Source organism: Platalea leucorodia (assembly GCF_965183815.1).
Source record: "Platalea leucorodia genome assembly, chromosome: 9".
Taxonomy (NCBI): domain Eukaryota; kingdom Metazoa; phylum Chordata; class Aves; order Pelecaniformes; family Threskiornithidae; genus Platalea; species Platalea leucorodia.
Genome location: NC_138831.1, coordinates 43837570 through 43859561, shown reverse-complemented (window position 1 = coordinate 43859561; position 21992 = coordinate 43837570). Strand labels below are relative to the sequence as shown.

At 39.5% G+C, this 21992-nt stretch overlaps 1 protein-coding gene across 1 annotated transcript in view; it reads left to right on the top strand.

Moving 5' to 3' along the window:
- The window catches only part of AGBL1 (AGBL carboxypeptidase 1), a gene marked incomplete at both ends in the record, with an annotated part of 295031 nt that overhangs the window by 151912 nt on the left and 121127 nt on the right, over positions 1-21992 (top strand). Inside the window, 3 exons of the mRNA XM_082321219.1 lie at positions 7309-7438; positions 12239-12370; positions 16534-16710. Of these exons, the coding sequence (XP_082177345.1) occupies positions 7309-7438; positions 12239-12370; positions 16534-16710 (439 nt within the window). The remainder of the gene's footprint in view (positions 1-7308; positions 7439-12238; positions 12371-16533; positions 16711-21992) is intronic.

Below are 21992 nucleotides of genomic sequence, written 5' to 3'. Positions count from 1 at the left end.
CTTTTCAGTAGGTCATGTGAGCTTCTTGTATTATTTGACTATGACATTGACAGCATTAGCTGAGGTGAAACAGATCTCATTCTGCCTTTCTGTTGTGGTTTAGCCCCAGTCAGCAACGAAGCACCGCAGTCACTTGCTCGCACACCCCCCGTCCCCCTGGTGGGATGGGAGAGAGAATCTGAAAAGCAAAAATAAGAAAACTCGTGGGTTGAGATAAGAACAGTTTAATAATTGAAATAAAATAATAATAATAAATTGTAATGAAAAGGAAAATGAGAGAGGAAACCCAGGAAAAAGCAGTGATGCAGCCGCGCACTGACCAATGTCCAACCCATCCCCGAGCAGCGATCGCTGCCCCCCAGCCAACTCCTCCCAGTTTATATATTAAATATGATGTCATGTGGTATGGCATAGCCCTGTGGCCAGTCTGGGTCAGCTGTCCTGGCTGTGCCCCCTCCCAGCTTCCTGTGAACCTGGCAGAACATGGGAAGCTGAAAAGTCCTTGACCAGTGTAAGCACTACTTAGCAACAACTAAAACATTGCTGCGTTATCAACATCATTCTCATACTAAATCCAAAACACAGCACTATGCCAGCTACTAGGAAGAAAATTAACTCTATCCCAATGGAAACCAGGACAGTCCATAACTGGTCTGTGACCAAATATGACTTAATGAAATGTGTCCACAGAGAGAAAAGGAACTCTTATAACAAAGGAGGCTGAGCAAGGATAGAGACACAGTTAGATGCACCGAACAGGAAGACCACAAACTGCATCATTTATCTTGGGAAGCAAGGATTGTCCATTGTGACAAAATCAGTCAGATGTAGCAAGTGAAACACACCGAAGGCTCATTACGCTAATTAGTATCAGTGCTCAGCTGTAGGGAGGCAAGAAGAAGCTGGCAGAGTGATGCTTTAGGATAGCGTTTGCCTGAGAGGAAGCATTATGCATCATGGATTCATTAGTCAGCGCCGGGAGGGAAGAGTCGTACAACAGCCACAGTCCGAAATGAGACAGATCCTTTCAATGGCATCCTTAAATTGGTTGGCATATAGATAGCACAAGTGTCATTCAGAAAATAAGTTTGGCATTGTGTGTGTGTGTAAGGTGCAATAAAAAAAGAGAAGAAAGTAGTAAAAAAAAAGTTTCCTCTTAAAGGCCTAGAGACGAAATAAACTGGACAGTAAGAGTTCACAGTGCAATTGAAAAATCACCATTGCTTGGTACTTTATGGGGATCTTTTAGGAGAAGTTGACTTTCTGGCCTTGGTTTTCATCATCTAGTTAAACAGTGCACGCCTGCCTTGATTCTCTAATACCAACTATGGCCTTTACTCATGATGAAAGCAGGTGTGATAGCAAGATGTGGTACAAATGAGGCTTGAGGGCAATTAGCACTGCAGTAGGTCATAAAAGTGGGGAGGGGAACGTAAATATAATTTAGGAATGAAATGTACACTTGAAGAAAAAGAGATATGGAATAGGGATTGTGGCTTCTGAACTCCCAGCTGCTTTGGTTATGTTGGGAAGGCAAACTGCTCTTGAACCTGGTTCTGTATAGGTATTTTAGCATTCATGTTGCTTGCCGTCAGAAGGAAAGAGTGAATGATCAGAAATGTATTGTTAGCTGCAGTACTGCTGATAGGAACTGTTTCATTCATCAGTGTCTGTGTATATGTCTTGCAGCTATTCACCTGTATTTCACTGTAAACAAGGGAAAATCTAATAACTTCACACCCTGAACAAAGGAAGAGGATCACCTTCTTCACTCCTTGGAGTAACCAGGTGAAGGGCTCACCTCAGTGCAGGGAAACCCTGGGGCTTGCTAAGACGCAAAAGTGAGATGTTCCAGAGGGAGCTTTAAGTGGCCCACTTTCATGGTAGGAATGATATTCCACCATGAAATTAACAGTGCAGTCCAGAACAGTAGGAAAAATACCCTGCCCTCTAATCCCCCATCTTTGATTCCAGCTGTAGAGTGCTGTAGTGCAAGTCTGTATATATGTCTTCTATAAAATGAAATAGATTAAACGAAAAGCTCTACAAAGAGGTCCTCAGCACTTCGTATTTTCTCTTATGCCATTAAGATACAGAAATTTCAGAAGATGGAAGACTAGCTATCTGTCATTCTGAAGCTTCTGAAAAATACCTAAATATTTAAAATCCAGACTGTTTTACATCATGTAAGCATACTGTTTTATTGGATTGCTCTCAGTGTGAAGCCTCCAATATTTACATTGTTCTGGTGATATTCTGTTTCTGAAATGATTGTTGGCGTGACAGGGCAATACCATGATGGCATCAGATGAGCATCTCTGTGGAATGGACACGTGATGAATATAGTCACTATGGTTTTAGCACATAGGCTTGAACAAAGCCAGAGTCAAAGACAGAAAAAAATGGTTATATTTCTGACACCTTTCTTTAAATTATGAGGGAGGGCTTTCCTGGTGCTGCTGCTTCATCACATCACTGATTCTTGCTCTCTGAGAAGATTTAAAATCAAGAGAAATGAAAGATTCCCCCCACACATTTTTCAGGTTGCTCTGAGCTTTCTGAATGGCAAGACCAAAACACCTTAAAAAAAATATTCCTGCTTCCATCCTAGGCAGTAGTTATTTATAAAGTCCAGCATGCTGTGTCTAGTTGAGGCTGCCCCATGCTGCTCAATGGCGTCTTGATGTTTACGTGTGCCTACTTCCTTTTATATAGATACTCTTGTCCTACGCTAGTACTGCTGTCTGCTTTTAAGATGCACAGGGAATGGTGATGCTGCTCTCTACATATCAAACACAATGCATCCCTTTAGATTTTATAGTTCCCTGTGCCCCAGGTACTGTTATTATCAGTCCTGACATCATTCATTCAATATGATGGGCCCAGTCTTTCCATTTATCTGTAATGGACAGGAGACTTTGAATCATTTTATCTTCCAAGCACAGCAACATCTTTTCTTTAAAAAGTGACCTTTCTTTCCATTTCTTGTTTTCTTCCTTGTCTAGTATCTTGTGCATTATATTTATCCCTCAATCTCGTTACTCTGCACCTCCTGTTCCCTTTTGTTTTGTTTTTCCTGTGTATCTACCTTTTTCTCTCTCTCTCTTCCCCCACCCCTCCCATTTTTGTACCTGTGCAAGGCACTGATCCAGGCTTATTGCAATCAACAAAAAGGTTCCACTGACCTTATCAAGCCTTAGGTTAGGACCAGGTAGCATCTCTCCATCCATATACATGGCTCACACAGAATTTAGTGCAGTTTAGTGCAGTATCTGAGGTTACCTTGCCTTCAAAGCTAAGCAGGCTTAAGAGTAAGACAACAAAGAAAACACTTTTTTAGTAAAACTTAATGTCAGGCTTTGAGGTACAAGATTAAAAGCAAGGTCTTACAAGTGCAAACAGATTTAAAATACAATTCTATCTTAAACCGAACAAGTCTGTTCTTTAGCTACTTAACCTCTTTCTCATTAACTCCCTGTGAGGTGTCCCTGCTTTCAGAGCAAGAGTCTTATGCTTCAGTGAGAAGTGCAGTTACCTCCTGTGGGTTCAGAAGGGGAATCTCAGCCTGATCTTTCTGTCTCTGTTGTATCAACTTCAGATGCCTGGGATCCAGTTTTCACGAGTAGTTCTCCTGCACGACTACCTGCATTCATACATCTTTAGAGCTAAGGATTGCATAGAAATAAGAATATTCTTAGTGGCATATAATGATGATATTTGAAGCTAGCAGTCACCAACAAATTTGCCTAAGGATGAATTTACTCTGCTTGGAACCATTCACATGAGTTATCTTTTCTCCAGGGACTGGATGGCTTGAATGCTTTGGGTTTATTCATCTTACTGGACTACGCGGCACTATTAGAATACAACTGAAGGACAGGGCTATAACAAAAGTATCAGGCTTGTGAACAAGAGAAATGCAGTTTAATTGTTTTGCATATATCTGGGTTGAAGATATAGAACAAATAGCAGAATTACAGATATTCTGTATAGAGACACAGAGGTGGGTTTTTCTTTACTTATTGGAATTCTTTTTGGCAAATGTTTTCATAATTTCCTTTGAGCTGCTACTAGTCCCATCCAAGGTGGCAGGTAGTCTTGCTAATGCTGTAAAGGAGAAACGACACATAAAACATTTAAAGCAAATATAATACCTTGGAACTGTTTTGTAAGAAATGCCTTTGCTTTGAGCAGTGAATTTCACTAGATCCTGCCAAACTTTCAAAGCTAGTCTTAGCTTCCCAATCCCTTTATTTGCTATCAGCACTTGAGATCAGCTTAATATTTTACCCTCACCCTTGGTTGCAGAGCATAATGGACAAAACCATTATCTGCGAATGTCATCGCTATTAGGAAAGAGAAGAAAGGAAGGGATAAAAAGGAACAGGCTGGTGGGTAGCTGGTACCTACAAAAGTAAACAAACTTTACCAGTATGATGGAAGGAGAGAGCGGGATGGGAAAATAAGCCTCTCATAATTTAGTTAAAGTTCTGCATCTTCTTAAAAGCTTCTAGGCTGAGGGCTGATATTTAAAGGCCATTTAAATGAGCAGAGAAGTTAATCGTTGAAGGGACAAAGCTGAACTTTGTCTCCCGGCTCTTGCCTACGTGCAGAGATGTCACCTTCCTTCCCTGCTTTTATTTAAGAGCTTTCAAATTATTGTTTTAGAGTTGGATTACTAAACTAATACTAAGCAACCAGCAGCATCTGTGAACTGCAGGAGAGTGATTGGCTTGTCATAGGGTCACCTCTAAGAAAAGTCACAATTTGTATCAGAGCAACTGAGTTGGTAAATTTTATCATGGACAGAGTGAAACCTGTTGAAAGAGCGAGGGTGCTGTGAACCACAGAGATGTTGGCATGCTGAGTGGAACCTGTGCTAACCTATGAATAATGCATTGCAGTCCATGGGCCACAGCAGAACCAGATTCTGCAGAAGGAAACACCAGTGCCTTGTCACACCATCTGCTTGGCTTTAATGTGTGTTAATAGAGTTGATTAGGAGTTTTTCTTACATTCTTTTCTAACAGATCATGGGATTTCTTTGTATATTCTGAAGGAATAAGGAAATTTTTTACAGAGGCTTTTAGTTTAGTCTAAGGTATAGTGAAATAAAAATTGAGCTTGGGGTTCGTTTGGCATTAATCTCTGTATTTACTGAATCCTTTTAGTAGTAGTTTTAAGTTGTCATATTTCTACTCCCCTGCACGTGTGGCTTTGTGTGTTGGACTCTTCCAGCGTGTACCAAAGCATTTTACCAGAGGGACAAGTGCGGATGGTTTGAGTAGACATAACATAGTGCCAATGCCAACAGGACAGGTGGAGGAAGTAGGTTGTTGGAGTTTTTTTGGTGGTTTGTTTTTTTCTTGATGCTAAATTGCAGTATGAGAATAAAACTCCAGCTATCATTCTTTCCCTCAGAATGGAAATTCTGTTGTTATTTTCGATTAGTTGTGCTCCCTTGTATAACTGTGGTGCAGGAAGACATCACACGCTTATGTCAAGGAAGTGTTTGGGTCTTATTTTTTTACTAGTCACATTAGGGAAAGATGCGTTTCTGAATGCAACCCAGTGACTCTTTATGTGGAGTTGTACCTGTTGAAAGGAAACCACGTAAGCACACAAGTTCTTGGCAGAAATACAGCTGCTAATCTTAGTTGAGCAGATGATGTCCTGAAGATCAGGAGAGGTGAGCCTAAGAGTCACTTTATCTGAAGAGCCTTTAAGAAACATAACAGAAGTTGTCATGGTTTCATGTAGAATTTTTGGCAGAAGAATCACAGCAGCATTTGCCAACTTCCCATGTGTTAGCTATTGCTAATTTTTTACGATTTGCCAAGTAAGTAACATGGGAACTATGGATTATGAGGAAAGAAGGGAATTCAGATAACCGTGAAACTAGAGTAAACTTGGAATGGATCTTGTGATGTTGCCAGAAACCCCAAGATGGCATCAGAGATCTTGTTTTTCTACATTAAAAATGTATGAAATATTCTTAGTGACTCTTATTATTTCTTTGTCTTCTGTTCTTAACCAGTTCTCCCTTGTTTATACTTTTTTTCTAAAGCATTCCTGCTTTATGACCCTTTTCTTCAAGCATCATTTGCAAGGCATTGATAATGCCAAAGATGCGACATGCAACACGCCCTGTCTTCAGTGCAAGGATCTGCTGATAAATAACGGACTGCATCCCCAGGAACACATATGTACTTCGGTTTGCTCTAGGAGGCTGGAATAGCGAGGCTGGAATAGCAAAGCTGGATGCAACTCCATAGCTAGGAATCTGCCCAACACTTGGGATTCTTTTTTTTTTTTTTTTTTTTTTTTAAAGCACAAGCCAGCCGAAGTTTACAATGTCACCATAAGCATTCTAGTGCTGAATTGGATAGTATGGAGATGATGAGGACCTGCCACAATCTCTCATACATTGGAGGGTTGTTTCCTGAATTTTATCAGTACACCGCGATTTGAAAACTGTGAACCAAATTATAGCAAATCCTTTGAGGAGTGTGAGAAGGCTCTGATCTACACAGAGCCACTAACAACAGAGATTAGTTGCATTTTGCAAAATTGTACAGTGATGTACTGCTCCATACGGTCAAGTATCTTGCACAATCTTCCACTGATCACTGAGTCAGTAACAGAATATATTCAAGCCAACTAAGGGAAACATTTTCTCAGTGCAAATCTGGGATCCTTATTTAGCTTTTTATTCAGGCTTTGCAGTGAAGCTAGGTAATTGTTCTACATAATGATATAGCATGCATCAAGATCTTCTTGATGTGCTTTAGATAGCTGCATTTCTTGTGAGTAGAGAAGCTTAAATGAGATATCCAGCTCATCTCATTTAAGTGCATTCATATTTCAGACTGGTCGAAGAGATTCAAGTGCCTGTCTTCAATTAGAATGAGTAGGAGTTGGATGTACTTGTTTGTGCAGGTTTTGAGAGGCCTGTGCTCTATGTAAGCTGGGTGAATTTCATAGATAGCACAGACTTTAGAACATTTCAGAAGACTTTTTGTTTGTAAGCAGTCTTTTGATTTGTACATACTTAGGTAAAGGAAAAATTGTATTTATTTTCAGGACTGCAACTATGTGAACCTTGGAAGGAAAGGAAATTATAAACTTCATATTCTATAAGCACCTTTGAAATATAATACAAACCATTGGTTTATTCCAGCCCAGTGTTCAAAACCTTTATATCTGTGTTCTAATTGACATTCCCTGTCCTTGTGCCAGGGCTTGCCAGAACTTTTTGGAATCAGCTGTTGTTTTGCTAGTTTGCGATGTGTTGCTTTCTGATTTCAGCCACCGTTGTTCGTTGAGTGGGGATGATCTGAACAGACAGTGGTTGACACCTAATTCCCAGCTCCATCCAACTATTTACCACGCCAAAGGTCTTCTCTATTACCTGCGCAGCATTGGCCGGGCTCCTCTGGTGAGTCTCTTCCAGGATCCTTTTTGAGTTACTGTATAAGGATTGCTTACTGTAGTTGTGTGAACAGTCTTGTTTTAGAGCTAGAGTGATTTGGAAAGCATCATGTGCTGTTACACTTTCATCTCACAGAAGTGTTTTGAAAGTCTTGGATATTTAATACCTACTGAATCTTCTAACCAACAACTCCAAATTCCAGAATCTCTGCACACCTGGAATATAAATGAGAAAATGAATTCTTTAAAGCTCTTTAATATCCTCAAAGTACTCCAACTAAGCTAAATATTATGGGTAGGTTATTGCTATAATGCTAATGGCAACTATAGGAGAAATTCCACAAAGATTTAGTATGAATGGATGGTGCAAAAGCCCATGTTGGAACAACCCATGCAATCACAAAAACACAAAGCCCTAAAAATGTCTGAACTTTCATGCTCCTTTGGTGATGGAAAGAAAATGCCTGTGTTTTTTTTTTTTTTTTGGGGGGGGGTGGGGTGGTTACCAGAAATTCATGAGGTGGGTCTCATCTCAAAGCTGCAACTGGGATAGGGCTGGGATCTATCCCATCTGCTCAATCTTGTCACCCAACAGAATGAAAAGATAGCTCTGAGACCTCAGGAGAAAAACCACAAGGAAGTTCAAATGTTAATGAACAGATGTGCACGCACAGACTGGCAGGTTGGCTGCTGATAGCTACAGTTGGGCAGGAAATGTCCAAAGACACAAAATTCCCTCTGGGTTTGATTAGAAAAGCCCCACACAAGGTGAAAATGTCTGTGAGCTTCTTTAAGTGAATTCTTGTGGGAATGTGGTTTTTGGCTAAGACAACAGCCCTGAAGTTAACTCTGCAGCCCGAGGAATATTGTGGAAACTCAAGTCACCATTGTGAATTTACTCACCGATCTTTTCCTTTGGTTCAGAGCAATGTAGGATCAGTCTTGTTTTACCCTGCTATTTGCTTTCTGGCCTTTTTTAATACACAACCATCCTTGTCATGTCCAGATGCATAAAGTTGAACACACACTCAGTGCAAGTTTTCATCATTGCTGAGTGAAGGGAGACTATTGATCCTATCATCTCCCTCACTCACAGGCTGCATGTCAGACTTGGTAAACTGATTTTTTTTTTCTTTGCCTTTGAAGAGTACATTGATTTTAGTTTATACATGCTCAAAAATGTCTTTTCTCTCCTGCAGAAGAGAGCTGGGTTTCTTGTTTTTTCTTCTTTTTTTTTTTACCTCCAAGATCCCATGGAGCCAAGTTCACTGATAGCCAAATGATTTCTGTGAAGTGATTTAGTTTCATTTATCCTGGGATGCGCAAGTGGTTTCTTCAAAGCAAAGATAAGGAAAGAACTTTAAAGTTAACAGCCTTTCAAACCAGAGCTATTTTAATTGGTAACTTCTATAGACAACAGCCTGCTAAAAGTGGCTTTTTTTTTTTTTTTTTAAAAAATTCTCTTTTTGGCTCTGGGAACCCTAGTAAGACAAGGGACTGGATGCACTGTGGCATTGCAGCCCTCTGCTGCATGTGATCTCCTTTTGACCAAGAGCACCAAAGCGGGAGCATTGGAGACCTTTTGTCTGGGAGCAGCCAGGTCTGATGGGGAGAGGGAAGTTGCTCTCTCTTTGAGCCTTTGTGGTGAGAAACTCCTATGGTTTAGAAGTTATAGTCGACAATGCAGTTGCAGCATGCAACAGGGAACCTGCAGCTTGTACAGAGAGTCTGAGCTGCAGCGAAGAGCAGGATGCCCTTGGAGGGGACAGAAAGAACTTGCTAAGGACCAGAAGGCACTGAGCAGAGTTTGCTGCCATTCAAAGGCTTTATATCAAGGTTAGAAACAAGCATCTGCCTGCAAGGATGTAGCTCATTGTCAGGAAAAATCCCTAGGCATGTCTATCTCAAAACTCGGAGATTCAAAGTCCTCTCACAACACCACTAAGAAAAAAAATGAGAATTTAAAAAAAAAAAAAAATTAAAAATGTTCTATTTTCCCACAGATTTTCTTGCTTTCCATTTTCTATTTCATTTTTCCTTTATTTCAAAAGGTGCTGGGTTCTGTGACTCATAAGGAGGGCTGTTTTTGAGTTAGAAAGCAGTCCTTACCTTTAGGATGATCGGTGCTGGCAAATAACTTTAAATAGATAAAAATTTGCATGTGTGTCTTGAGTCATATCCCAGTGCGTGCAAGCCTTGGGAGTCTGGTTTGTGTGTATTAGTGTCCAAGCCATATGGAAGGACAGGCTGGAGAAAAAGGACTCGTAGGTCCCATGTTTGCTTAGTGTTTGCCCAGACATATACCAGGAAGAATTCTGTATTGGGTGCTCAAATTAAAAAATATAGCTTAGTGCTTGCTGGATGATGAGGCATAAGCTACCCTGTAGTGTGAAAATGAGGCAGAAGAATGTCTTATAAAGAACAATTCATTATAAACATTGGGAGTGACTGCAGTATCCAGCAAACTTAATTAAAATGTAGCTCTATGCAACTTGCAAATAGAATGAAATTATTTCCAGCAGCACTGACTCTGCTGTGGAAGCTGGCGACAGTCAGTGAAAGATCCCATGGCCTGAAACAGCAGCAATATTACAGAACCTGGCTTTGATAATCCTTTACCAATACAGAAGTCTCATTCCAGACCTGTCACTAAGGACTCATCTGCAGGTTTCTTGAGGTGCAGAATTATAGACCTGCTACTGATCAGGCAGCCCGGCTATCTGATTATCTGATCATCCCTGTGTGGCTTCTGATACATAAAGTAATATTTTAGGCAGATAATATAGTGTCTTTTGTGTGTTGATAATTCTGTAAATTGGCAGGTAATTGATACCCAATTGAGCTGGGTTCTCTGCCTTGAAATAAGACGAAAGCTATAAAATCCTCTTTGATATTCATAGGAATAAATTCTAGGTGGTACCTGTGGTTAACCTAAACTATGACTGTGTATTGCTGATAGCTTAGATGAAATACTAGCTGGGAAAATGTCTGTCATTAAAAGAACCAATAAAAGCAGCTCTTTGGAAGGAGACATTACAGGATCATTGCACGTGGTTCAGACAGAGTTACTTCAAGTGCAGGGGTTGCATAAGCCCTGCAAAATATGCACACAGACTGAGGGGGCTGAATCTCTGGGGTCTGTGCAATATTGGCTTTTTTTCCTTTGGGAATGATGCTGGCTGTAGGTTTGCACCAATGAGCAGCTCTCAGACTGCCCTGTTTGTCCTGTCCTTTCTGCCTTTGCTGGGTGGCGAGGGTATAAGTAAAGCAGGAGCAGTTGTTGGTGGGTAGGTCGCTGTTCACGTGCTTCAGGTGTGGAAGGTGTGGAAGGTGAGTGCTGCAGGGATTGGGATCTGCAGACCCAGAGCCCTGCAAAGAGAGCTGAAGGTGAGTGGCGGTGCAGGAAGGAAAGTTGACAGGTCAGAAACCAAAAGAATGAGCAATGTATAAGCTAGGAGATATGTATAATTGTCCAGCTAATTAGGAACAGTGAGAAGGTTCTCTATGCTTGTGTGTCTTAGCCTCTCCAGTATGCCAACCTACTGTTTGTCAGAGGAGCTGAAAGAATGTACGTGCTTGATTCCTAGATAATTAAACTCCCTGACTTGCTGCAGCTAAGTTTACTTACTGTATAGCTGGTAAATAAACATACTAGGGTAAACCTTGCCCTAACAGTTGGTGGAAGAAGCTCATCTACTCCATCTGTTTCTCCTCTCTTGTATACGTATTTATGGAAAAATACGTGTATTTTTTACCCCATATTTCTCCCCCATCTCTCTTCTATATTGATCCATAATTCTTCCCTACCTTCCTACACCCATTCTTTTGCCTCTGACATATGCCCTGGAAAACTGTTTCAATGAAATCTTGAAGCTCCTTTCTGCTCACTGGTGAATATTGGTTTAAAATTAACCAATTCCTTCTCTTTAGAAATTCTTGTCCTTTCATTGACAGATTTCTGAATATTCCTGATAAAGACATGGAGAATATATGTAACAGCAGTGTGTATATCGACTTCGTATCTCAGAGGGCACTGAGATTGATTATTCTTTAAGACTTGGGTCAATATTTACCTCTTGGGTCATTAAATCATGATTTTCATTTCTATAGGAGTCAATATCTGCCTATAAAGGCAAGCAAAACTTCCGCTAAAACTGGGAATGTGCCTTGTGCCTAGTTCATATGACAGCTGACATAAGAGAGATGGATTAGATAGATAGATTAGACAGTGTGGAAAGAGATTATTTGCCATGAAGATAGGTCATGTTCTGTGCTTGGCTTCCAGGAATTCATGCAAAGATCTGACCGCATTGTGCAATACAGTTGCACAATTATATTTTCCTGAAAATTATGTAGCATAAATTTTTAACTTGAAGAAGCCAAAGTGATGATTAATTGCTTGGGAAAGCACAGATTTCAAGTCTCATGAGGATAAAGCTGGAGTTTAGAGGTAGAAAGAGCCTGACAAATTGCTCTGTTGTTGTATCATAAGTTACCATGAACCCTTAAGTTCCCGAGTTGCCATGGATTCTTGCACAGGTGTCATGTTTATTTCTGCTGCAGATGGAAATGCACCAGTCTTGACTCTGGATCCCTGAGATCATGTCAGATTGGATAGATAAAGCAAGACACAACTGACTAACAAAGTTTGACACAGGTTATAGGCATGGCACAGTTTAAGCTCCTCTGAAGAGACCTGAAAAAAACATTAATTCCCCACTATAGTCTTATAGTGCTTATTATGAATAACCACAAAACTTTTTCAATGTTTAAGATTTTTTTTTTCCTTCCTCTCCCCTCTCCCTAGGTATTCTGTGATTACCACGGACACTCACAGAAAAAGAATGTGTTTCTTTATGGCTGCAGCATCAAGGAGACCTTGTGGCAAGCAGGCTGCATGGTTGACACAGCTGTTATCACAGAAGATGTTGGCTACAGGGTAGGTCCACTTTGTTCCTTTCTGCAATTATTGGTTACTGAAATTTGCTAGGTTAACAGCTGGACTTGATGATCTTAAAGGTCTTTTCCAACCTAAATAATTCTATGATTCTACTGGCATGTATGTGCACCTACATAGCTAGTTAAGATAAGGCCAGCTCACAAATTTTGGAGATGGGTGCAAACTTGCCTTAATCCAGAGGAGTAATGGTTCAGAGAGTTTCAAATCATGCATAATATCTTCAGATATTAGCAAGAAATTTGTCAGTAAATGGGTCCCTATTTATTTCATTTTAGTAAGATGCTGTGTTATAATCTTTGGATACAGACTAATAGGACAGCCATATTTTTGTGTGTTTTATAATTTCTAAATATACATACATTTTTGTCCCCTCACCCCACCATAATAAGAAAATAAATAGGAATTACGTAATGGTAACTGAGAAAATGATAATGTGCCACTGTCCTACTCAGTTGAATTGTTTCCTCAAAAAATGCTCCTGGTCCCACTGAAAACACCAGAGAATTAAACTGGTGTCAAACAGATCTAATATACTGGAATTATCTCCACAGCAAGTGTTTGGTATCATAGCTAGGGAATTTTTTCTGGAATTAGAAAGAACAAATACTAAAATCTGTCTTATTTCTACTTCATGTGAACGTCTCTTTCATCAAACTGCTCTCTGGATTTCCTGCCCGTCTCTTTTGATTTTTTTTTTGTGTGTGTGTGTGTGTCTGTTTAGATCATATTTTCCTCTTAAATGAAAAATTTCTGTGGAAAAAATGAATCTTATAAGCTCTAATTACAGCCTTAAAAAAATGTTAATTTCACAAAACATTAATCGTGGCCTTAAACTGGTTATAGAGGTATAGCTTGGATCACTCCAAGAGGTTGAAGTCTTTTTCAGTTTATGTCTCTATAATTTTCACTACTTCAGCACAAATACTAATTATCCTCCACTAAGGCTGCCACATCTTCCATGTTCATCTTATAGCATTGTACATAGCATACTGAAACTTTACTGGAAGAAAGTGCTCCAGTGTTTGTTGTGAGGGGTCCCTGTGGCAAACACTCTATTTCACAAAGAAAGCAGGGAGGGTACTTACAGTCAGGACATCTTTTGCTGTGTTTGAATTCAGAGGGCTTGAAAAGGCTGCGGATGGTTTGCTGTTACACAAACAGAATTCAAATGCTGCTTTCAGCATCTGGAGCCTGTCTTGAATCTGCAATGAAGAAAGCAGGAGTGAGGCTCCAAGGCTGTCCAAGAATACTCTACAGCCATCCTATAAGAAAGGTTTTGTGGCTGAAATCCTTCCTTTTGCACAAAACAGGAGATGGGTGCCTGCTGCAGTTCCTGCCTATGGGTCACCCTCTATCTTCTTAGGCTGGAAAACTGGGTATATAGAACACATCTGCAATTGCAAACTGCAGCAGTCAGTCACCCTTGTCTCAGACCCGCTTCCTTGCACTGTCCGCACAGGTTTCTGTACTGCCTCCTGTAGGTAGTTGGGGATTAACCTGGCCTCCATGACTGATTTTTCTCCCCAGGAGCAGGAACCAAATACCCCAGGAAAATGTTGGTTTTGGAACAGCCTTTGCCTCATAGGTCATAGACTCAGTTGTAGCCCTTGGCAATATACAGGAGTAAGAGTCTTCATTACCTTCTAATATTTGGTGGCCTTGGGTGACTTGCACAGCATTGGCATCGCAAAGCTCAGCTTGAAGATTTGTCCTTGTGATAGCCATTCCAGGCCCCTTTGACAGAGATCTCTGCAGGGATATTGGTAAAGAAATATAATTCCGTTCTCTCCAAATGGTATTGAAGGTTTATGGACAGGGTCTTTTGCAAGGGGAGTAGCTTCCTTTGCTGTGGTACATGCTAAATCCAGCTGTGTGTAAGAAAGGGAACAGTCACACTGCTGCATTATCATAAAAGCATCCTTTAAAAGGGTGTGTTTTCACCCTTTCAAAATATACTATTGAAAGATAATTAATGAGAAGAATAAGTAGAAAAGAACGAACCATTAGTGTGAAATCCATTGAACACTGGTAAAATGAAAAGAATATTAAATTCAGATTTGCTAATGCTCCTAAATGAGTCCTCTGTACAGAGACATTACTGTTACCTGCCAGCGGTTTTATTTAATTAAATGGAAAAGATTGATTATGCATATAATTTCAATTGTTTTAAAAAGCTAAACTGGATTAGGGATCTCATTATTGTATTTGATAGTATATATATTTACAAAAAATCTGTATGTTGGTTCAGATAAGTGCAGAATGAAAACTGTCTGAACCTTCACATACAGTTTAATTGGATCTCATGGTTGTGCTGAGGCTTATAAACATCTGGGTTATATGGGTCTACTGCATTTTTAAAATTCTTGTTCAACCCAAATCCAGGAAAACCTGGAAGCACTGCATGAAAGCATGCTATTTTGTGATCCCCATGCAGCAAATAGCACTTTGAAAGCAATCCAGAAATATTGGATGCTTAGTCTACAGCAAGCAGTCAATTTTAAAGATTCCTCTGTTCAGTTTGTGCACAGGAAAGGGAGTACTGCACACTGGAGGTCTTGACTTAAGAGTTAGGCTCGTGGTGGTCCCAGATTTAAAATGGAATCTCTTGCTTTGTTCCAGTGTTCTCCACCTCAGTTTTTTAATCTGAAAAATTGACCTTAGATCTTTACCAGTTCTATAAGGTATAGATCTAAAGTCCATTGACAGATGTAGCCATAATATACTGAAAAATGAAAATTACTTTTTGGTTACGGAGATGTGTATAGTTAAGCTGTTTGCAGGAGATATTGCGAAATAGTTTAGGCCAAAGGTTTATCATTCACATCAAATATGTTTTAGGAAAAGACATTATTCATTCTTTCACTTTCAATGAAACCAAATATTCCTGTACAGTGCTATGAAGTAAAGCTCAACAGAATGGAACTACAATTGCTCAGAATCAGTCAGTGAAACTGATTGTTATTGGAAAGTGAAATTAGCTGGTTGGCTTTCACCACCCAAACTGAATGAAATTCAAGGGTAAATGCCATTAGCAATAAGCAGGAACTCCTTCTATATGATCCCATTCAGTTCAGATGTTTAAGAAAGCTATTGTCAAAGAAATAATTAATGTCTTCATTTTGCTTTCTCTTCTCTAGATGAATCAAATGGTCATATGTTGTGGTTAGTATACCAGGACTAAAATTTGGACCCCCACACACATGTACACCCGTGCATGTATATGTGTCTGTGTGTGTACCTAAACGTCCAGTTTCTACACAGAGCATACCTAGTGTTAATGTACCTAGTATATGTTTTTATAGAATGTAAAAGTAACACATTTGGCACTGTGTAATGACTAAGTAAGTGTTGCCTCTGCACTGATGGAAATATTTGATACTGCAGTGTATTAGGAGTGTTCATAGATTTTTGTCGTTGAGAAATATGATTTCTAGAATAAGAAAATCACTCAGGGCTAAGATGTAATTTTTACTGGGTTTTCATGATTACTTTTTATTGTGATTCTCTACATGAAGTGTATAAAATATATTATTTCATCTCAGATGAGAATATTTTGGTTTGTTTCACAATGCAAGTTAGTTAAATGTTGAGCTTTATTTTCATATAATTATGTTTGACCTTCTGTGAGAATACATATCCCCTTTCTCTGCTCTATGCTATGTTCAGACAAAACTCCTTCCATGGCTGAATGCCTTGTCAAATTGTAGATGCATGATGGGAGGAGACATAGTATATCTGGAGAGGGGAGAATGGGAATATCAGGTACAGAACTCTGACTGCAGCCCTCTTGGCAGCACAACAGGAAGGTGGAGGTTAATGTCGAAGCAGCTGGAAAAAAAACCTCTGTAACTGACTTCAGCAGTCCCAAGCTATTGGGTGTGAAAATGTTTGATTTTGAATGAGATATACCAAGTGTACTGGCTATTTTGCATTTTAGTCTTTGGGATGAAACAAATGTTAGAATCTGAGGATTTCACATAGGACGGACATAATGCACTGGTTGTAACAGTAACAGTGTCTACAGATAGATTTGATGATATGCACATTAAAAAACACAGGTGTCTCTGTGCATGTGTGTATGATATAAACACATGCACATCTGTTCAATTCATTTTCTTGCCACTGCTGATATTTTCTCATAGACTCTTCCTAAAATCCTGGATAAAGTGGCCCCTGCATTTGTCATGAACAGCTGCAGCTTCCTGGTGGAGAAGTCCCGGGAGTCGACGGCCCGGGTGGTGGTATGGAAGGAAATGGGTGTGCTGAGGAGCTACACTATGGAGAGCACGTACTGCGGCTGCAGCCATGGACTCTACAAAGTGAGTAAATCTTTCAAAGAACCTTGTGCCACCCTCCTCCTAATGCACATCTCATGAGCTTGGAAGGGTAAAGCAGAGGAGATAGCCATTGTCTTGATGCTTAGCATTGCCTGCTCTCTCCACATCCATGTAGCTGTGCTTCTGAGTTTCTCCTCAGTGAAATCTTTCCATGATCCCTCACTCTTTTACCTCCCATGCCAGGAAAGCAGAGTGCTTGCTCTGAGGTGTCATTCAACAGTGAAATAGAAATAAAAAGAAACTCCAGTCTGGAGCCAAAAGCATTGAGCTGAAGGAAGGAGTGTTTTTTGAGATGATAACAGGGTACTTATCCTTATAAGGGCATTCAGTGTAGTGAAAAATGTGTTGGCAGGTCATATGGACATCTTTGAGCCTAGTTCTTGAATAGTAGTGGCACCGAGCTTTTTGGTACAGGCTAGCTACCTGAACATTCACCTGTCTAAATTGAAGAGCCTGCACTGAGAATCCTGCATTTGGAGTTGCCTGTTACTGACAGCCAAAGGTAGCTAACCTAAGGCTAGTTTTGACAGCTGTCCATGAGCTCAAGGTATGCCTGTGACTGTCATCTAGATAGACCTGAATTCCACATCAAACAAGGGGCCAGTCTTGGTAGGAAGGGTTGTACTCATACCGTATACATCAGAGACATCAGTCTATGAGATCTCCTGGAACTTTTTAAGTACACGGGATGAACTCTGGTAATTGCATTTGAATGATCATAATTCTCCATTCACTCAAATGGTGAATTCTTTCTCTTGTTCCTTTCCCAAACCTGTTGCTGTCATTGAAAGTCTTCCATGTTCCACCTCATTTCTCCCACTAGGGAGCAATCCTTATCTATACAGCATTAATAAGCAGTTAAGGATCCTAAAAGACCCTTAAGGAAAGAGCCATTATTACAAATAACAATTAATTAATAAGGCATTCAAATTATTATCTCTGGAAGCTCTATACTAATCCTTTTACCTCTCTGTAGAATGTAGCCAGGAAGTACTCAGCTGCTGTTTTAACCATGCTCTACTATACACACATCAATTCCAAGACAGGAAAGGCAGAAGGAAAAAAACAGCAGACAGTTTAAAGAAAGCGAATATAATTGCCCTGGGCATTACATCTAACACTTCCTACTCCTGAGAAGTGCTAATGTTTTTTTAATAGGCACCACAGGTCAAGACAGTGGTTTTGAATCTTTTTTAGACAGTAAGGGAAAATCTACCTCAAGTGAAGTAAATGACAAAACCCCTAGTGATCTCCACAGAGGTGGATTTCACTCATTTCCTAGATAACCACAGTAAGATGTAAAACCAGTGACACATCAGATTGTATCAATATCTAATGATTTGTTCTCCCTCTCCTTCAGCATCTGTGGGGCCTTTAACACAAATTTGCTTAATTTGTGCCATTAGATGCTTGAAATAGAAGGAAGAGAATGTTAAATGCCATGTTCAGAAGTTACATTTAAGTGCTGTGCCATCCACAGGGGCCCTGTATTATATGGTAGAGGCACCAAAAATAAGCAGAAAGACCTAATTCAGATGGTTCAGGATTCTTTTTTTAAAGAAATCCTTTAAAATGTGTGAAACTATCTTCTACATTCTTTCTTGTCCTTTTTTTCATCACTGATCAGGACCACAGGCAGCCACTGAGGACAAGAGAAAGTTGACATTTGAGGGCTTGTCATTGGTGACAGAATCCAATGTTCTCGTAGCCCATAAGGAAGTCTGTAAGCTGTAAAGCAGTTCTGAAATTTTCATTCTGAACACCCTGAAAAGCTGAGTCCCAGTTGGATCATGGGGTCTTCATGAGGTCACATATGGTTTTTTTGTTTGGGTTTTTTTGTTTGTTTAGGATTATCATTCATCTCAAAGATGGAGGATACATAAATATTCCCATGAGGGGCCATTTCTTCATCATTTCTTCATCATAAGGATAATACAAACACTGTTTGCAGTTTCTCTGATTCAGGCAGCTTTGCAGTATTTCCACTCATTTTTTTTCCAAGTACACTAAGTACCCAACTTGTTAATATAAAAATGGAATATAATTTCTTATGTTGACATTTATGCTGGAGCTGCATGTAAATATATAAACCATCTCTTTCAAATAACTGATATTAATAGGCTATTTCCTCTTCCTTTTAGCATTCTTTAGAGTTGACTCTTGCTTGCTTGTTTGCTTGTTCTTACAAGTGGATTATTTAGGGTATGGACTTGACAGGCTGACCTGAAGATTTCATTACATAATACCATTTAATACTCAGCTTACACCTATCAAGCCAAAACTACTTCATTAGTATCTGGACACCATGAAATTATTTCTGTAAACTGGAAATTAATCATATAAGAGGTCACATTTTTCTAGAGACTTCAACCTGAGTTCTTCACTCTTGGACCCTCAAGTTGATGTGTGTGTAAATAATAAACTGAGACTAATGCTCAGGCAGATGTCAGCATCCTATATTTAGACCTTTCTGCTATTTGGATTAGTAGATTTGTGTTTAACTGAATAGAATCAGTTTCTTAATTGCACAGGATTGATCTCCCTGTAGGGATATATCCAGAATCTCCCCTGGACAAGCATGCCCTTATGTTTTTGATACTTTTACACCTCGAAGTACAGTACAGACAGCAGCTAGGATTTAAAACATCTCATTATATGCAGCAGAGGCTCCAAGTCCAGCATCATTCAGTGAATCAGTGGTCAAACTTCTAATAGCATGCAGCAGACCTGGATCCTGGTCTTTAGCTTTCTTCCTGCTTGTAAGTGATGAAAGTAATTCATTCAGGTAGCTGCTTTGCTGGCTATGAGCACAGATACAGTGCTTGGAGTTGCACAGAGACATCTGATAGGGATTGTGCAAAGGATTTAGTAACAGTAAAAAAGCCTCATAGAGGCTGCAAGAGGTTAAAATATTAGTTGCACAAGTCTAGTAAGTGTGCCCCTCTCACCACAGAGCAATGTCGAGGAAGGGCTGAGGTAAACCAGAACCTAGTTTTTCCGACAGAGTTCAGAAAAGATGCTGCTAGAGCTTTTCCAAGGAACCTGTGTGGCCTCTCTTGAATTGAAATGTAGCTTTCATTTTTAAAATAGTTTAGTGAGTGAAAGATAAGGCAGGAATTTGGTACGATTGATATGTAAATGAGAAAGAATAGTGACCCCAGCCTCGTTTAAAAGTCATTTGATTTCAAATGGAGAGGAGGGCGGAAATGAGAGGAGAAAAGAGATGGTTTGTCTCTGTCGAATCTCCCTGTCTGTGTGATCAATGGAAACACAATAAGCCAACTACCCTTAAGGAAGCGAAACATAAAACTAAAGAAACTATTGATCTTATCTAAGGTTTTGTTCAACTAAGGAAGAAGAAAAGAAGGAGAAAAAAATATCCCACTCTTTTTCATTTTGTCTGCGTTGCCCAATTCAGTCTTAGAGGAGCAGTGCCTCCATTTGAAAGTTGCTAAAAACAAAGCAGCCAATCTCCGATGGGAATTCTCCCTCCTGCTTCTGCGTTTACAGCCCTATGGTCAAAACAGAAAACGATTAAAAAAAAAAAAAAAACCAACCAAAAAAAACCAAAAAAACAAAACCAACAAAAAAAGAAACTGCTTATCATTTCTTTTCTCGTGTGAAGGCAGTCTGCATTGTTCCCTTGTCGGAGCTTTTACCCCTCCAGCTCACCATGTGATTTTTATTGCTGCCTCCGTTTTGTGGGATGTGTTTGTCCATTTCTCATCTTTGGTTTTTAAACGACTGAATGCAAGACTGTGCTGTAAGAAATTCTACTGAGTACAGGTACAACCAGGTACAATCATGGCTCCAAAAGAATCAAATCTCCAGTGACACATATTGACACTTTCCCGAGTTTCTTGTGTGATTAATTTTTAAACTTCCATATCTCTTTGCTTTTACCAAGTTCTATTGTGTTACACTCTTTCACCATTCTTCTTGATTCTTTGTTACCTGGCCTACTAATTAAGGCCTTTCAATAGCATATTGCACTCTGCTGTTCCCTTCATTGCTGCATCTATCATACTACAAGTTAATATCTTTTGTGCCATGGTATACAGCTGAGTTCCAAACCATATGTCTTGGTAATATAGCGAATCTCAAAAATTCAGCTTCATGCTCTGTGAGAACATGCTATGTTGGAAAAACATTTTCCTTGGCATGTTGTGCCTGGTGGAGGAGATGTAGTACTAACAGAAATAGATTTTAGCTCCTTGCTTCAAAGGGATTACAAACATCAAGGAGTAACAAATGAGTTTTAAAATTATTGCAGATATATTGACAGTGCCCTCTGAAGGAGATTTTACTATGGATCCCTCTATGAAGAAAGCCTTTGGAAGGGCTGAGGAAAAAAGATTTCTTTTTTTTTTTTTTTTCTGTCCAGTCTAAGGCTTCTAAGTCAGAGGAACTGAATACCCCAAATTTTCTCATCAGACTTGATTAGAGGGAAAAGCCATCCCTTTGCAGAGACACTGGAAGCAGAGAGATCAGCACCAAGCAGCGTGGCCATGCAATTCATAAGACTTTCTTGACAGTCATTCAAAATGTCTTGGTTGAACAAAAGTGTTGAGAGTTCATTTAATTGGAAGATCTGATATTATCCATCCCCTTTAACCTGGCTAGTGTGGACTGAATTATTTAAAATGAGTCATGAACCAGGGATTACCATGGAAGTGTGGCTGAACTAAAGCAATGTGCCAAGATGAAAGCTTTTCGTTTTTCTACTCCTTCAGAGGTGGGCTTCTCTGTTTTGACCTGTTTCTGCCCAAATTAGTCAAATTGTTACCAATGTATGATTTGTCCATTGAATTACAGCACTATTTATTTCTAGTTATCTGTAGGCAATGAAATATTTTCTTCATCTTCCTTACTATTTAGATTACTTACCAAATTTCTGTGAGGAATTTATAAGTATGCTTTATTCATAAGAAGTTCATTACGGTTAATAGTCAGAAATTGAGTTGCTTTGATGGAGTTTGCAGGTCACATGGCACTGCTTCTGTTCTCCAGTAAGATGTATATTGTTCTTGTAATTGGAAGTCTGGTGCACAAACTTACAAATAATTTTAATTTGGCCTCTTGCCAGTGTTCAGCCACCAACAAAAATGGTTTCCAGCAATATTCTTTCCATAAAGCATTTTTGATAAGTACTTGCAGAAAGAAAAAAAATAAAGAAATGGGATGTATTCTATGCTTTCTGGTGTACATTTCTGGAAAACGTGTACATTATCTTTGCAAGTCTGACAAGCTTTTCCTCATTTCTG